Source organism: Nicotiana attenuata, unplaced genomic scaffold, assembly GCF_001879085.1.
Source record: "Nicotiana attenuata strain UT unplaced genomic scaffold, NIATTr2, whole genome shotgun sequence".
Classification (NCBI taxonomy): domain Eukaryota; kingdom Viridiplantae; phylum Streptophyta; class Magnoliopsida; order Solanales; family Solanaceae; genus Nicotiana; species Nicotiana attenuata.
Window position 1 is genome coordinate 83,274 of NW_017673506.1, and position 18,649 is coordinate 101,922.

An 18,649-nucleotide genomic window follows, 5' to 3' on the forward strand; every position below is an offset into this window, starting at 1 on the left:
TGGACCGGGTTCGTATTTGAGGGCAGAACATAAGGATCGAAGATCGAAGTGCACGATGAGTACCGAAGCCGAGTATGACCAACCCCAAGATGGAGCCGTTATGAGTTTGTAACAGAATGAGCAAGATTCATGCTACGTCCCCAAAATAATAGCGTAAATTCCAGAATGGATTTGTACGAGTTAGTACTAATCCGTACTAGGCGGTTAGACAACTGTCCCAATAAGATTCCTTACTGTAAATAGAAATGTACCTTATTTAGGGTTCCCCTATTATATAAAGGGGACCCCAATCATTTGTAACGATCATCAACCATAGGCAAAAGAATATACTCTCTTACTTTGTTGCTCATTGCTCACCAGAATTGTCCTTTAACTTTATTGTTCTTACTTTATTGTTCTTGACCTACCTCGAGGCCACCTTAGCTCGAGGTCGAGACTGGCTTGCATACTGGTTTGATTTCACTTACTTCTTTCATTTATACGTTAGATTTCTTGGTTATTAATTAGTATTGGACTAAATCACATATCTTTAAAACCATAAACAAGTTTAATTGTTACTCGTATTTTCAAGGTAGACAGATATATATGTGGATACATATATATATGTTGTGTAAGTACTGTACATTTCAGTTAGAAGATATAGAACAAAAAAATTCCGAAAGAACTATCTCTGCTCAACCACTGTTCTTCTCCTTCTTAGTTTTCCTTTCTTACTCTCTCTACAGTTGAGTTTCAATAGCATCAATGGCTGCCGATATGTTTAATTTAACAAATTCAAAGTAGAAGATGACTTTGTGTAAAGTTTTAATAAATTAATTAGAGGATTATGATAGCCACGCTAGTATTCCGGCTAAAATTTATGTTTTTTGGTCATTTTTATATTTCTCTCAAATAGATTATACTAAAATGAGTTTTGCGTTGCAAAAGAAGAAAAGTGATTTTTATGTTACAAAGCAAATTTGAATGACCATTGATGAAATTTACCCAAGTTGAGATTGCCACTTATTTGCTTTGGGTTCTATAAAATTGCAACTGTGGTAATATATTCTTCTATTGGATAATGATGTACGTAGCATTGTAGCTCAGGACTCAGCTAAAAGTGCTCCTTTTCAGCGGATTTCGTTTATCAAGTTTTTGTTTAATCTACGAGCAAATAATAAAAAAGCGGAGTTTAGGATGTCAGCTACAGGTACGAGGGTTATTCATAGTATGACAAGTTTAGAAATGACTTTGGAATTCCTTAACAAAATATTAATCTTTGTTTGTGAGCATAGTCATATTCTCTGCTAAGGTCAAGTTTAGTGATATCCAAAGACTTTGCAATTCTTATAAGAATATAATCTTCAGGTAAAAAAGACATTTGTATAGGAGGATCACTACTAAAAAAACTTGTTTTGAGATAATAGAGTAATTCTAATATACTATACGATAGAATCTACGAAAAAGAATTTTACATATATTTTTTTACTTGTAACGAGATCATTCATAATCACAAAACAAATATAATATTCTTAAAATATAAGTTTTAATTTTTTTTCTTAAACTCCATACAAAATTAAAGTACATCACATAAAAAAGAGTAATAAAATTCCTCATACAACTAATCATACCGTGCCTCACGAATTGCAAAATTTATCGTCAAAACAAGCTGTTGTCATATGAATTTTTTTGACCCTAAACATGGGTCTAATGTGTCACATGCGAAACATTAAGAACCAAAATGTAGTACCCGTTTGGTCATGAGTTTTGCCAAGATAAATTTGAAATTTATTTTCAAAATTCATGTTTGGCCATAAATTTTGCCCATATTTTGGCCAAATCTCAAATTTCAAATCCCAAAATCAGCTAGGGCCAAAATCCCAAAACTTGGAAATTATATACATAAATTTCCAAAATAAAATTAAAAAATATATTTTGAAAACTATGTCCAAGCACATTTTCATATTCAAACCAAACTTCACCCAAATCACATTTTTCAAAATAAATGGGGATCTACAAGCGTACACAGACATTCGTCCAAAACCCCCCAAAACCCCATCGATCAAAATATCAAAACCAAAGAGTTTCGAAAGGAAATCGGAAAATCCCAAATAGAGCAAAAAGATGAAAAATATACCGTTGCTTTTGATGGGTTGTGGAGGAGTTGGCCGTCAACTCCTCCAACACATTGTTTCTTGTCGATCCCTTCACGCCAAACAGGTAATGATCAAATTTTCTAACTTCAGAAAAAAATAATCAAATTTTAATGCTTAACAGTGTGTTTTCTTGGGTACTTATGAGTCATATTTGCAGGGGGTGCATCTGCGAGTAGTGGGTGTGTGTGATAGCAAATCTTTGGTGGTTGCACCTGATGTTTTCACTGCAGAATTAGATGATTCTTTTCTTCTAGAAGTTTGCCGGGTCAAATCCAATGGCTCTCCTTTGCTGACACTTGGAAATTTTGGTAATAGTTCACCATTTTTTTTTTTTGATGACGACTCCACTATCCACTGCACACCTGGTATCTCCCACTAGCATAGGTACCGGCTAACTCTACCCACCAAGGCTTAGATAGGGAGAAATCACGTGTTAGTTCTTTAATTTTTTGCTTCCATCGGGATATGAGTTGAATCACGAATATTCCTATTTTTCATTATACCAACCAAACCCATTCGAATGGTTAGAAATCAACAGAAGAAAAAGTAAGTGGAGCTGACCTATTGATCATGACTATATCCGCTATTCTGATATTAAAATTCGATAGAGATGAAACTGGAGCAGTTGATTTTTTTTTTAATTTCATTTTTTTGTTTTGGACTCCACAAGAATTTGTGAACCTGAGACTTCATGGTTCTATTCGCACTTCATTAACTTCTAGGCCACATCATTGAGTGTCATTTTTGTTGTGTCGTTCAAGATATTAAAGTCATTTGGTGTGTTCATTTGCAGAATGACAAAAAGGTGATTTTTTTTTTTTGGGTTGTAACATGTAGGTGCATGCCAAGTGTTTGCCAGTCCAGAAGTTTTACCAAAAGTAACTGATATTGGTGGTCTTCTTGGTAAATCAACAGGTTTGTGGCATGTAGAAAACTTTTTATTTTGGGATTGGTTGGTTTGTTATGGAAAGCATAGACTTGCTTATACATAGTCTAATTCTTACTGGTGGAGGAATGATCTCATTAAGAAAGTTGATTAGCAACAATTCCTAGCTGTTAAATCTGTTCCGTATAATCTCCTTAAGAATTTTGATTAGTAACAATTCCTACTGTTAAATCTTCCTCTTGATTTTAAATGTTTTAATGAGTATGGTACAATTGTGGACTTCAGCTGCCATATGATTCTGGACCTTGCTTATTTACTTCCACTATATAGTCTACTCTCTAGTCTCAAATGCACGAAGTACAGTGAATAAATTAGCTTTAATGGAGCTAATTTGCTGCCTTTTCTTTCACCTTTTTTTTTTTTTTTTTTTTTTGCGGTCGGAAGGAGTTGCTAACCAATTATGCTGCAGAAGGAAGTTTTATCTTTATAGGGAGCAAATGGGTTCGGAATACATTTTTTTCTTCCTTATAACCTTTATTGCACTTGCTTAACTTCTTTGTACGTGAAGGCATAAGATAATGCAGGTGTCAAGATGTTAGCTTCTGGAGAGTTCTTTCACGATCAGGCTTCTTTTGACTGACATTCAAACTGTGGCAGGTTTAGCATTTGTTGATTGTTCAGCTAGTGCCGAGACTATTGGAGTGCTAAATCGCGTTGTAGATTTTGGTTGTTGTTTGGTGCTGGCTAACAAGAAGCCTCTTACTGTGTCAATGGTAAATTACCCTTTTTATTGTCGTTAATTTCTTTCAATTGGTAGCTTAAGTAGTGGAATGGTCTTCTATTGCAGAGGTCGTGCAAGAAGGAATAAATCCAATTATTTGTTGTGGCATAGGAACATTGCTCTAGACCTGGTTTGTCCATTGAATGTGTTACAAGCATTTGAAGGAGAAAATGTAGCAGATAATGTCCTCCATGGTTGTCAAATTATTAATTTGCAGCAACTAAGCACATGCAGAAATGCAGTAAATGATCCATTTTAATTGTGCTTAATCTTAAAAACTATCAAAAGATGCTACATGAGAAAAGATAGAAAATTGAGTCAAATGCCATCTCAGGAAGTATATAGTCTGTCAGAGATATGTTTAAATAAATAAATGTGTTTTATCGAACAGTTTAAGCTTTTATGAGATGACTACCCAATTCGATATGGCAGCAGAGCATAAAAGGTTCTGGGTTTAGGTCTCAATTCTCACCATCACCGTTCATCAGAAAAATAAAAAAAAATTCATGTGCTTGGCCCATGAAAAAGAATCAGGTCCGTATGTGAGGGAACATGTCGAAACATAAGTAAATAAATAAAAAAGTGTAGTCCCTCTAACAACTTCAACTTTTAGATGAAATGATCGCACGATTCAACAGAATCAAAGTCAAAGTCTGTTTCTAAAGAAAAGAATTGTAGTTGATTATATTGCTTCCTTTGATTCATTGCACGCTTTCTTATTATGTTTGCTATGGCCACTAATACATGTAAGACCGTTAAAGTTGGGGTGGGAAATGGGATATAAGTTGACACTGCCTAACTTGGGTACCTGCAGAATTACGGGTTAATCACCTTTTCGACTCTTGTCACCTTTTATCTTCTTAATCTGCAATGCAATTACACTTACTGATTACAAAAGGATTTCCTCTCAACGTGGTGACTATTGTGTTGCGCGTATTGATCCTTTTCCTCCTATTTGCAGGACGATTATGATAAGTTAGTCTCACAGCCGCGTCGCCTTAGACATGAGTCAACTGTAAGTTCTCTTGTATGGTTATACCTTATCCAAAAAACAGTTCTCTTGTTTCTTTGGGTGTAAAATTCTTTTCTGCTCTTGGATACTGGAGAAAAAGATGATTTTAGAGTGTCATCTAATGGGGTTATTCTAGTGTATGGGTCTTTAGGTAGAAAGTATTAAGTTTCTTTTGACCCAGTAAGACCAGAAAGCTTGCTGAAACCTTGGTTGTCCTGGCTTTCTGATATCAACATTTTACGCCAACCTTATTGCTATGGAGACCGGTTCCATTTTGTAACTTCTTTCTTGTCACATAGAGTTTAAACACAAGTATATCCGGATTCCTTGAACAAACTAGGCCAAGGAAACTCTGGAAATATAGTTAATTAAGCATTCTTCCTTTTCCCCCATTCTCTTTCCAAATAAAACAGAGAAGCTGGACGGGTTCTTTACTGGCTATGATGAAAAGATACTATTAAATTGCATATCCAGAGTGGCTCATCCAGATCAGAAGGCATTACCTTCTCTCCCAACTGAGAATAGTATTTTCCTACCAGTTGAAGTTTAAAGTTCAGATTCCCTGTGTCAATTTTCCTCCCGCCATTCACTAAAAAAGGGTGTAGTTAGGCATCTATCTGCGAATATACATTTGAAGATAAAAGGAATAAGCGATAACATATTGATGATTGATATCATTTGGTTTATCTGATGTCTAGAGTACTTGTATAGTAAAAATCATCTTCACTTGTATTTGAGATTCTTAAATGTCTCATGCACTTTAAACCTTTCTCTTATTCTGCTTTAAAAGCTGTAACATGTAGAAATCACTTTGAGTTTTTTGTTTGACTTCCTTCTCCCGAATCATTGATATGGAATTTGTGGCGCAATCTCTTTGTTCAATTGAACTGGTTTAGTTTCTGTTGTATACAAAGGATAGAATTATCCTAGTTCAGTTTATACTTGCCCAAGCAAAGGTGTCTGAAATTGCTACATCGTGTGGTAGGTTGGTGCAGGCCTTCCTGCCATAGCATCCTTAAATCGCATAATTTCATCAGGAGATCCCGTCTACCGTATTATTGGGAGTTTGAGTGGTAATACTTTATGACCATTTACCACATAGGTTAGAGATGCAATTAATTATTCGTAATGGTTACTTTGCTTGTTATAAATATCAGAAGCATTTGATGGTATGATGCTGTATATCTTGGTATCTAACAGGTACCCTGGGATATGTAATGAGTGAGGTTGAGGATGGAAAGCCATTCAGCCAAGTCGTTAGTGCTGCTAAAAGCCTTGGCTACACTGAACCAGGTGATAAATTGCAACCACCCTAGGTTAATATTGTAAATCACCATAAAGTAGTGAAGATATGACTTGCAAAAACAGAAAAATGGGATATGGTACAATCCATTTCGAACTAAGTTTAGAGTCTTACTTTCTGTTTATATGCTGCTCCTTCTTTGAGTAATTCTACTTGTTTTCTTGTCAGGCAAGTGTTTCACTGGTACAATAATAATTTTCTGGCCTTCTGTCTAGGAAGTTTGTCTTCTATGCATTCCTTGTAATGTATGAGAAATCAGACAAACATGAGAAGCTATTAAGAGAATGCATGAGAAAATGTCTTTCACCTGAATTTTTTATATGCTCACATTACAATGTAACTTCTTAAATTTGTCTAATGTGGTGCACGTGCACATACAACTCTATATTTTACATTTAGTTCTTGTTACTTACATTTAGCTATCTAATTCTTCCCTCTAGTCGGTGTATATACGAGCTTGCTGTACATGTAACCAGTAGGGAATTTGGTGAATATGTCTATAAGTTGATTATTTGACCTTACAAACTCTATAGTAATCTCTCGTGAAAGTATCTTTTTTTGGGACTAGTGACAGTCGGTTTCTATATGCTTGGTTGTGAGAAGTTGCATTTGATGCGATATAAATACAACTTTTTTAATCACACAAGTTCCATTTTGATCAATTTCTATTGTTAAGAAGATGGGCTTAACTCGACCCAAAAGCTAGTTCATAGGAGTGAGGATTGCCCAAGACCACGTAAAGAGAACTCACTTCCTCAACCAATTTAAGACTCTAACACTCCATCACACATACATGGTTGGATATGTGGAGCTTGGATAACATAACACGGGGGCATAACATCAGGTTACAAAACATGGGTTTGACTCTGATATCATTAAGAAAGTGGACTTCGGACCTAATTCAACCAGAAGGCTATTTCATAAGATGAGGATCATCCAAGATTTTATAATGCGACTACATACCATATCTTTAACCAATAAGGCATACTAAAATAAATAATTTTCAATTCTTTTGGTGGTTGTTTGATTTGTAGAGTTCATAAGTTACCTTAGTCAATGTTACCTTTCTCCAAAAAAAAAAGTTACTGTAGTCATGACCCAATATTTTCTCTTCTACAAGACCAGATTGCCTCTAAGTAGAATATAGTATTAGAAGTATAACGTATATTAGAAGGTGATCATATTCAATCTGTGCATCTTTATATATAGCAATTGTAGATTGTCTTTGATCTTCACTGAGGTATCCTTTCCATAGAGCGGATTTTATATGCCGAAGGATACAGATCGTTGCATCCTAGTGAATATGACATGGCGAATAAAAAGCCGATTGACAATAACTAGTGGAAATATGAAATCTATTATTACTTCATCAAAACATAATAACTAGTGGAAAGGCAATATCAGGTCTAGCCACTCTCAAATAGTGTAACTTGTTAACGAACCACTTATATTTCTCGAGATCACTAGGAGACACTAAGAGGTTCCTCCTAACTTGGCAGAAGCTTAACATTTAAATTCATAGAAGTATCAATGACAAAACCCTCAGGGGTTGGCCTGGTGGCAACAGACTTGAGCCTTGGGGTTTGCTCCCTTTCAAGGTCTCAAGTTCGAAACCCACTGGGTGCAAACAATTTCCGAGGGCCATCGGACTGGGTAAAACCTGAATTAACCGTGTTGCACTTGCGGGAAACTCCTTGCCGAGGGCCTGTGCACCCCCGGGATTAGTCGGGGCTCTTAGAGACTCGGACACCCGGTGCAAAATAAAAAAAAAGAAGTATCAACAATTTTCCTTATTAAAAAAAAGAATATCAACAGTTTTACAATCCATCATATCAGTCTTCTCGAGAATGTTCAGCACATACAATCTGTCATATCTGTCTCTCCAGCTCTATGTGTTGGCGTAAAAGATGAGACTCATTTTGATGAGTCAGAGGAAAAGAGATTGAAGGTTATAATTCTTGTGATATCAATGAATCACCTATTTGAGAAAGATGACGTAGATGAATATGACAGTCTTGCTGATTAAAAGTAGAATGGTTTTATCTCTTCTTATTAAGTTGATGATTTTATAGGCTTTCGCTTTATCATTACTAAATATATGTATACTATTTATGTGTCTATTATGATCTCTAACATTGTGTGATATGCGTGTGTGTATATAGGTATAAATTTTCTTCATATTGCATTTCTTTTTTTTCTAAAGCCCACACTTTAAGTGTGCTTTGCGCTTTAAGCCTCAACAAGGCTTATCGCCTTTTCTACACTTTTTGTTTTTGAAAACATTTTGTCATTAGTTAGGATTCTGGATTTGAATGTTTATATTTATGCACTGAGGAAATAATACTAATATAGGGTCAAAGTTGGCAGTTAAAATATTTCTAGTTACAAACTTGCTCCTTTATCAATTTCAAATCCTTTAGAGGACTTGTCTTCTCATTCTAGTCCATCTAATCCATAATGAATGGATAATTTACTAAGTCCCTCATGATTCCGAGGTGATGCAAATCCAAATATTTACTTTCAAGTTCCTGGAAGAACTTACACCATCTGATGGAGACTGGTAGATTGTAAGTACGTGAGATGTAATTTCGGAAGCAAGTGAACTTTTAAGGAGATTCTAATGCTTTGTCTGAGAAAGAGATAACATCAATGCTCTAATACACTGTGAAGACATAATTCTGTATAAGATTGGTGGAGCCATTCCAAAACTTCTAAGGAAATTCTGGTGCCTTTTCCGGCAAAGAAATACATCAATGTTCAATCAATTGTCAAGATGTAGTGTTCTTTTGAGCAGTGATTATACAGGAACAATATGGCCATGCCAAATGGCATTAGGGAAAAAACTGAAAAAAATACTAGACTTCCATCTCAATTCTTATAAGAACAATTGAAGTATGAAGGGAGATGGAAGGAGAATCAGCTTTTCGAATCATATGTGGTGTGGAGAGGATACTATGAGGGTCTCCTTCCCCCACGTGTTCAGAGTTTCAAACCAGAAGGAATTGATGGTCCAACAGATTCGCAAGGAGCATGCAGGGGGGTAGTATGGGACCTCTCATTTAGAAGGAACATGCAAGATTGGGAGATTGCGGAGCTCCAAGATTTATTGACACTGCTATATGGGCAAGACAAGCCTCAGCCATCTTGTGATTCTTGGAGATGGGATTTGCGTGGCGATGGTCTGTTCACCGTAAAGTCCTTTTACCAGAGTATGTTGGTGAGAGATGAGGCCTCTTTTCCATACTCCTCGATCTGGATTCCTAAGGCGCCCACGAAGGTGTGCTTTTTTGCATGGCTAGTGGCGAGGGGAGTGATTTTGATTGCTGAGAATTTGCGAAAGAGGGGAATTACAATTGTTAGTTGGTGCTATATGTGTAAAAGCTCAGGGGAATAAGTTGATCATCTTTTGTTGCATTTCCCTATGTCCTCGACTTTGTGGAGGGCGATCCTGAACCTTTTTGGTGTTCAATGGGTGATGCCAAGCACTGTAAAGGGCTATATAGTTGGGCCGGTTTCCGTAGAAGAAGAAAGCAAAAGGCGTGGAAGTTCGCCCCGTTAGCTCTCATGTGGATAGTTTGGGGGGAGAGAAATAGGAGAGCTTTTGGGGGGATTGAGTCTCCTTTTTCACATCTTAAGAATAATCTTTTATCTTTGATCGCTTTTTGGTCGCACTCATATAGCCCCTATTTGTATAGAAGATTGGGCGTCTTTTGTAGAGAATCATGTTCTGATGTAAATTCTCTACTTTTTGGTATACTTCTTGTATACGGGAGTTCTCTCCCTTTTGATTAATACAATTTACCTTATCAAAACAAAAAAAAAAAACAGTTGAAGTAGGAAGGTATTCTTATGTATTTTACACTTTCTTCAGATCCTCGGGATGATCTTGGCGGCATGGATGTAGCAAGAAAGGTTAGGAACCTTCTTTTTTCTGATTAAACATACAGTGGGACCTCAATCCATTTGTATTGCCAAATATTTTTGCTGATTAAAGCATCATCTTTCTTGTTTAGCTGGACATACCTGCAGTCTTACAGTCTGCTATATGCTTTACTGTCGGAAGTGTTTAGAAACTATTTAACTTCTGTGATATTCTTGTGCTGAGTATTATCCCATTTATGAATAAAGTAAGCTAGCAGAATGGATCCATGGTAATAACTAATATGCATGCATTCACTTTATGTATCTTGCATTGTAACTTAAAGTTTGATCTTCAAAAGGGAAATGTGAAAGAATTTCCTAGTACACCTAAAACCTTAAGGGGTCGTTTGGTATGTGGGATAAGGGATTAATAATCCCGGGATTAAACCGCGTCTGGTTGAATCTAAGAATCCGGGATTAGCAATCCCGGGGTTAATTGATCCCACAACTGAGTATTATTCTAGCCCACATAATTAATCCTTGGATAAATACTAAAATGACAAAGATGCCCTTCTCCATGGCTCTTTCCCCAAAGTCTTTTAAACAATCTAAGGTTAAAATTGGAAATAAAAGTTTATCCCAATTTATCAGGTATACACCAAATACATGTTTATATTATACCCTCGTATATCCCATTTTTAGTCCTATGAACAAAATATTATCCAATAAAAATAAATTTACCAAATAATCCCATCATTATTTAATCCCCGTATTATAATCATCATTATAATCCCGGGATAACTTGCTCCCCTAGGAAACGACCCCTAAGGGAATGGGTGAAATAGCCTAAACCTTTATAAACCACTGTGTAACCCTTTACACAACCCATACAGGAAAACTATATAACTCAACACCCTCTTGCCGTGTAACCAGATTTTGAAGTTCACACGTGAACTTTAATGTGGACTTATTACTACGAGAATAAGCTTACCAAAGGTTGGCTATGATATTATGTGAAAAAATTCTGAGCTTCCAAGGGTGGAAGCCCAAAACCTTTATGAACCCCTTTGAAAGCCTTCATTAAACCCATATGGAGCAATTATGTAACTGGAAATGGCTAAGAATCAAGTATGCAATAATCTAAGACCACTCAATTCTCTGTTCATGAGAGTGTTGAAGGAGTATCTCATCAAATACTTTGTTATACTCTTTCCTTATTTGGTACTTGGAATGATGATGTCTTAGGGGAACACAAAAGTAGTGATTTATCCAACACTATCTAGTTACTACTTGGTTACTCAGTACTGTACTTTCATGCTTATTTGCCTAGTAATACTTGGTTTTTGGAAATTTTGAGAAGTTAACATCCCTCATAACAAGATTTTGTTTCGATGTCTTCACGATAGGCTCTAATTCTTGCTCGACTCCTTGGGCGGCGTATTAACTTAGATGACATGAAGGTTAGGACACGTGTCACAATGCTTCTTAATTTTGTAACTAGTTTAATTAGCTTCAGTAACCTTGATACAACTGTAAAGTCCTTTTCAGATTGAAAGCTTGTATCCTGAAGAAATGGGACCAGATGTGATGCCTCTGGAAGACTTTCTAGCTAATGGTCTTCCCTTACTTGATAAGAATATTGAAGATAGGATTAAACAAGCTTCTGCAAACGGGAATGTTCTGCGTTATGTCTGCTTGATTGATGATACAAGGTAATTCCTTATATTCGTTTCTAGTTTGCTCACCAAATATGGACAACTTGATCCTGTATCCTAATCGCAACTGCAAGTCACCACACCTCTAGTAGCCTAAACAAAAGCTTGCTCACTGATGGGAGTGTTATGGCAAGTTTTCTCCATGGCTTCAGAAGAGCTTGACTGAATTTCTCTGCCACAATTTTGGAAAGTAGATAAGGAATCCAGTAAAGGTACTGTTGAGCAATTGAAGACTATTGTTAAGGACAAGTTTATCTTAGAAAATAATATCAACTTCTCTAACAATTGCTTTTAAAACTAAGACAACTATATCCTAGGGTATGGGCCAGCGGTCAATGAAGTAGGGGTAACCTTGAAGATAAGGGTTCAAACACCAGCAGAGACAAAAAATTGTTGTCCATCTGCCTTAGTGTGGGTGGTAGATTTACCCGGTACCTGTGCAACTGGGAGGTAGCAGGTATAAAATAGTCAAGGTGTGCGCAACTGGCTCGTACACCACCATTATCAAGAAAATAAAATAAAACAAAAGATAACTACTGCTTTGACATATAAGTTTGAGAGATACTATCCCCAAATCAATTGTGTTTGTTAATCTGTTTTGTGTTAGTGGAGTCCTACTAATAATTTCACTATGCCCTTGTCATCTGGTCAGTTGTTCACCTCTCTCATGTGCGAGCATGTAATCCCAAAAATATTCCAAAGTAGCTTTTAATCATTTTATAGAATTTTAGGAATTTCTCTATATTTTATTTGATTTGTCGGGTTTATTTGTGTTTTATACATATTTAGTAGCATTTTATTTGCATTTGTAGGATGTATCACGTATTAAAATACAAAATAACGCATTGGTCATTTTCCTTTGCATGTACGAGTTTAATTAGTCAACTAAGTGTATTTTTAATTCTTAGTTAATTAGTTAACACGGGCAGGCTATTTTTTTCAAGGTTTGGTTTTAAATAGGAATTTGACTAATTGGAAACAATAAGGGAAAAAGAAAAACAAAAGGGGTTGCCTGCTCTATAATCCGACTGGGCCGAACATTTAGAGCGGCCCAATTGACTTCAACACCCGCCCAGTCCATAGTTACACCCGGTCCATTCCCTCATTAAAACAAACGACACTGTTTGACTCCAATCAATCCCCACCCTCCATTTCTCTTGATCGAATGGTTAAGAACTAGCCATACCTTCCCTTAAAACTGTCCAGATCGACCCCTACCCCTCCCCTCCCTCCCAAGACCTCTCAAAACTTCCTCATCTCATCTCTCCAATCCTCCGCTGCCGCCGGAAATCGCCTCACGGCGGCGGACAGTCTCCAAACAACCCAAAATCATCACCAAACAAGCCCCATCCCCTCCTCTTTCCAAATCCCCTAGCCTCGTCCCTCAAATCCCTCTAGAACTCCACGAATTGTAGATCTAGAAATTCAAAAAAACCTAACCTGCTCCCTTTTCAATTTTTCCCCCAAATTTCGGTTTGTTTTAGGTCGAAACCAACTTCAATCGATCACTCTCAGTGGATCTATCGATTGATGGTGGTTTGGTTTTATTTCATGATCGCCGGAATTCAGTTTAAACTTCAACCACCAGCCAGAAATCGCCAGAACTTATCACCTTCTTCCTTTTCTATTCAAAGCTTCAATTCTCCATGAATTTTTGACCTATGAAGTGTTTATGTGTTTATCAGACTAAAAGTCTGAATAAATACTCACAGGTCAAAATTTCTGGTGATTTGAAGTCACAGACCCATGGAGCTTCGTTCCTTTTCCCCGAAATTGATCATCTCGTGGCTGGCAGTAGGAGCCTTGATGGGTAATCCTTTTATGCTTTTCTTAATCTCGCTTTGTTTAGTTGTTTAGTTTTCTGTTTGATTGTCAATGGGGTTTCAATTTGTGTCGTTTATATGATAGCAATTATGTTTGCACGATTAGATTGACAGTTGATTGCATGATAAACTAGGGTAATTAACAGATTTGTTTAGTTTAATTGAAAGTATGTTTAGTTAGTTTTGATTGCATTATTTCTTTATTGAAAGCAATAAAATGTCGGGAATGGTGTACCCTAGGAAAATCATGATTCTTTAGGGATGGTGTACCCTTATTGTCAAAGTGACGCCTCAACTAGGAATGGTGTACCCTAAATTGGGGAAAATGCGGCCAGGGAATGGTGCACCCTATATTGGCAATAATATCAGGGAATGGTATATCCTGCATTTAAGATCAGTCAACTGGGGAATGGTGTAACCTATGTTGGAAAACACAACTAGGGATTGGTGTACTCCATACTGGTAAAGAGATTAGAGAATGGTGTACCCTATATTTGGTAGTGAAATCAGGGAAGTGGTGTACCCTGCATATAAGATCAATCAACTCGGGAGTGGTGTACCCTATGTTGGAAAACACAGCTAGAGATTTGTGTACCCTATACTGATAAGGAGACTAGGAAGTGGTGTACCCTATATTAGCAATGATATCATGGAGTGATGTACCCTATGTTGGAATTTCCACAGCTAGGGAATGGTGTACCCTATACTGGTAAAGAGAATAGGGAGTGGTGTACTCTATGTCTAAAATCGTCAACTAGTGAGTGGTGTACCCTATGTTGGAAAATGCAGCTTGAGATTGGTATACCCAATACTAGCATGATTTTGAACGTATTTAAAAATGTGAGCGAATTGCGAGAAAGAATTTTGAGAAAACTTCCCTTTTGCGAGTTTTGTGTTGCGGAGATGTTTTCAATCTCTACACGATTTCTTTTCGGTTGTACCTACTTTTGCGAGGTTGTTTTTCTGCATTGCACATGTTTCCTGTTTTTTTTATTTTTAAAAACAACTGTTAGTTTAAAACGGTGGTCGGTTTTGTGGCCTTGAGTGCTTCAATCACTTGATCTCGACCCATCTTCTTTTGATGATGATTTCAACTGCGGCCGGTTGTTTCCTGAATACCAATTGTCTTTCCGGCCCCAAGGAACCTTTGGCTTTTCATACTTTGCTATGACGGTTGGTCACGTGGGACTCAACCTTTTCGACTCTATTTTGCCTTTGTGAGCATTTCAATTTGACTTCTTTCTTTCGAAGTTCTCAGTTTCGGAGCATTGGGGAACCTTTGGCTTTTCAAACTTTGCCATGACTGTTAGTCGCGTGAGTCTTAACCTTTTTAACTTTATTTTGCCTTTGCGGGCACTTCAATTTGATTATTCAAAAGATTTCAATTTTAGAGCATCGCCCAATCATGGCCGGTCTGGGAGTACATGCAGACTTCAATGAACATGACATGCCTTTTGGACTGGATGTCTGATCTATGTAAACCGTCCGACTCTCAGAAACTCATCACAACTCTTATCTTGAAACCAAGACATGATCGTGTTGATGTCATGGCGTTGCGGATCCTCTCTTTGATCAGTAGTGCCCTTTGCGGGTTTTCACCAACTGATCTCTCTCATTTCTCTTCTGCCTGTCGCCTTACAGTGCCCTTTACGGGTTTTAACTAATAAGATTCTCTCATTATTATTTCTCCACTCACCATTGCCTTATGGTGCCCGTGAGAGTTTTCACCAATAACTCTCATTTTTATTTCTCATTTTGGTGGTACAGGTCCAAGTACCCGTAACCTCCGATTCTTGAACATTTTCGCCAGTTGGTCGGAAGGACTTGAGAGATATTTGGGTAAAAAGAATTTGGATCGAACTACAACTTTGGAACCTTTCGACGAAATTATCGCCGAAATACCGTAACTGCTGCCCTAGTTTCAACTTTTGGGTGGAATGTGGATTTTTGTTTGGTGTGACCGGTTCCCTAGAGTGAGGCTGCCTACGTATCCTTTCGTAATGAAGTCGGGCATAGTTCAATTAACAATTGCTCACTTTATCTTTGTCCGAAAATTCTTCATGTTCTCGAGCAAAAAGGGGCAGCTGTGAGCATGTAATTTTTGCCCTAATGCAAATTACTCCTAAAAATATTCCTAAGAAGCTTTTAATCCGTTTATAGAATTTTAGGAATTTCTCTATATTTTATTTGATTTTTTTTTGTGTTTATTTGTGTTTTGTACATATCTAGTAGCATTTTAAATCATGAAATCATTAAAAATATTTTATCTTTATTTCATTGCATTTTTTAGATTTTAATCGCATTTTTAGAATTTAATCACGTATTAAAATACAAAATAACGCATTGGTCATTTTCCTTTGTATGTACGAGTTTAATTAGTCAACTAAGTGTATCCTTAATTCATAGTTTAATTAGTTAACATGGGCAGGCTATTTTTGCCAAAGTTTGGTCTTAAATAGGAATTTAGGTAATTGGAAACAATAAGGGAAAAAGAAAAAACAAAAGGGGGCTGCCTGCTCTATTTTCCGACTGGGCTTAACATTTAGAGCGGCCCAATTGACACCGTGGAATGTGGAAAAACTCCTTTCCCCAAAAAAGGAGGTGTGACACCGCGCAACCAATTAAAGATAGTGTTAGAAGTACAAATCTGAAATAGCATAGACGAGGCATTGATATATTTTTAAACGTTAGTTCCAGAAATATTTTCATATTAGTTTTTCTATTCATGTATTTGGGGAGGGGAGATGGGTGTCATAATGGTACTCTAGATAGGATGGATCAATTTCTGGACTTCTTGCGTCTCTCAGGGGGAAACATGTTGTAGGATTGGTGGGAGTGTTGTTATCTTGTTCTTGTACTATTTCTGTACTATCTTTGCACCAGTTTAGTATAAGACTTTACCTATCAAAAAAAGCTTTAATCATATTTTTCTCGAGACTTATGTTGGCAAAATCTTTATAAACTCTTGTATTCAGTATAATGGCAATTGAAAAATGGGAAGCAAAAAACTATTTGCCTCATTCTATCTTAAGGTATTTGTATGGATGTGTTTGGATATAATCCAGTAACCCGTTCATATGATATGATGGCTTCATTTGGATGCAAAATGATCGTCCTCGTTTGAGTAAATTCTCTCCATAGAGTAACCCGTTCATATGATATGATGGCTTCATTTGGATGCAAAATGATCGTCCTCGTTTGAATATATTCTCTCCATAGTGGTAGATTATATGTTTGGTTTTGTTTCTAGGCTAAAAGCATATGCCTTCAAGCTTCAATAGTTCAGTTCCTCTTGTCTTATCCGTGGAGGGGTTTGGTCTAACTTCATAACATTTGAGATTTCATTTCTTTTGTTCTTTAGCACAAGGTTATATCAAGAAGTATCTATTTACTTGTTGACTGAAAAAGAAAAAGTAGATATTTCTCTTTATTGGTTATTGAGTTTCTATTTTGTTGATAAGAATCTGTTTGACCTCTTTTTTTTTTTTTAAAAAAAAAAAAAATCTACTTTTGAACTATAATGATTTGTTCTAGCTAAATCAACTGCTACAAACAGCTCCAGTTAAAACAAACAGTGAATAAGAAAGTATCTGCTGCTTGGGAAAAAATAATTATTGAAAGAACTTTTGAGTACATGACTAACGTCTCTCACTTTCAGATGTGAAATTGGCATCCAAGAAGTCCCAAAAGATTCTGCTTTGGGAAGATTAAGGGGAAGTGATAATGTGGTAAGCATTTTGTACTTTCACATCCCTTTTTGCTGTTTCTCTGGTCCCTCGCTTCTATTCTCTGTTCGAAAAATTGTTTTGCGATGTTCGTTGTAGTATCAAGGCAAAACATTTTTTTTATTGTCTAAGGCCCTGTTTGGCACATTTGCGAGGTCTAGAGTCTCAGACTGTCTCGAGTGATTTTGAGGTGTTTCCCTACCTAAATCACGATCACTATTGGATTATGCAATTTTGGCTTTTCACGTTTGGGCAAAAACTGCTAATAAGCATACAAATACCATCATGCTGTGAATTTAAAAAAAGCTTATTTATCATCTCTTGAGAAGATGTAGACATCTGTGCATGTCTTACAGCCTTAGCCATGACTCATGAGGCCCATTGACAGTTGACATGGGTGTCGCAGCATGCTGAGTCTCTCTTTCAACAATTATTAATATCTGTCCTCAGGCCGAAGCCTATATTTGTCGTTACGCATCATCTGGTGTCCCCTTGCAAACTTTGCGAGGCTTTAGGTTCTAGATTCTACTTAAATCTTAAGTTGCATCCATTAAACATGGGAGGTTATACGAACAATAGATCAGTGAATGCTTTTGTTGAAGAATGCCTATGAAGATTGATAATCTGTATTCATTTCTCTGCAGCTGGAGATATACAGCCGTTGTTACGAGAAACAACCGCTGGTTATCCAAGGTGCTGGAGCAGGAAATGATACCACAGCAGCTGGTGTCCTAGCTGATATCCTTGACATTCAGGATTTATTCCCTCAACCGAGTGTTGTACACCATGGACATTGAAGACTCAGATTTGTGACGCTTAATTTAACATCTGATCTTCAAAGAGGAAATACGGACTATTTGACCGTCTACTTCCAGATTGGAGATTGAAATCGGTGTCGGCCAAGCACATCCAATTTTGAAAAATTTCTCAGACACACTAGAGTCCCTTGTCTATTTACAGTAAATTATTATGTGATTTCTCCCTTCTCTCTTGTCAGTAGTCAATAACGACATGATTGGAACTACTGCATACGGTGACACTGGAATGGCACAGCTGCAAATTGAGTCCTGCGTTGATCTTAGAGCAGGACAAGGTTTCAGGATTACACTTTCAGCATATAATCAGTTCTATTGTTAATGACCATTTCGGTACCTGAACCGTTGATGCTATGGAGAGAGTCATCTCTTTATTATGTTTTGAAGTGATTTGAGATCATGCGCATAATCTCCATTTGTTCAGATTATCAGTATCCATGTTAATGAAAACAACGGGTTGTTATAAAGTTGGAGTCAACCTTTAGCATTGAAAAATGATTTTGGATTAATAAAGCTACAGAATAGAAACAGCAATAACATCATAACAAATACAGAGAATCGTAGATGCAGAAAGCTTTTAGTTTCTTGTGCAA

The 18,649-nt window shown here is 36.8% G+C and overlaps 1 protein-coding gene across 1 annotated transcript; it reads left to right on the top strand.

Annotated features, from left to right (window-relative positions):
* The first annotated feature begins 1,994 nt into the window (after nt 1-1,994).
* Nucleotides 1,995-18,523, top strand: LOC109216578 (bifunctional aspartokinase/homoserine dehydrogenase 1). The gene is made up of 12 exons (XM_019380742.1): nt 1,995-2,199; nt 2,293-2,443; nt 2,973-3,050; nt 3,679-3,794; nt 4,764-4,817; nt 5,800-5,887; nt 6,015-6,107; nt 9,989-10,029; nt 11,385-11,438; nt 11,527-11,690; nt 17,175-17,244; nt 17,886-18,523. Exons 1-12 carry the CDS (start codon nt 2,104-2,106, stop codon nt 18,036-18,038), a joined length of 1,158 nt encoding a protein of 385 aa, XP_019236287.1. The 5' UTR covers nt 1,995-2,103; the 3' UTR covers nt 18,039-18,523.
* Nucleotides 18,524-18,649: the final 126 nt, after the last annotated feature.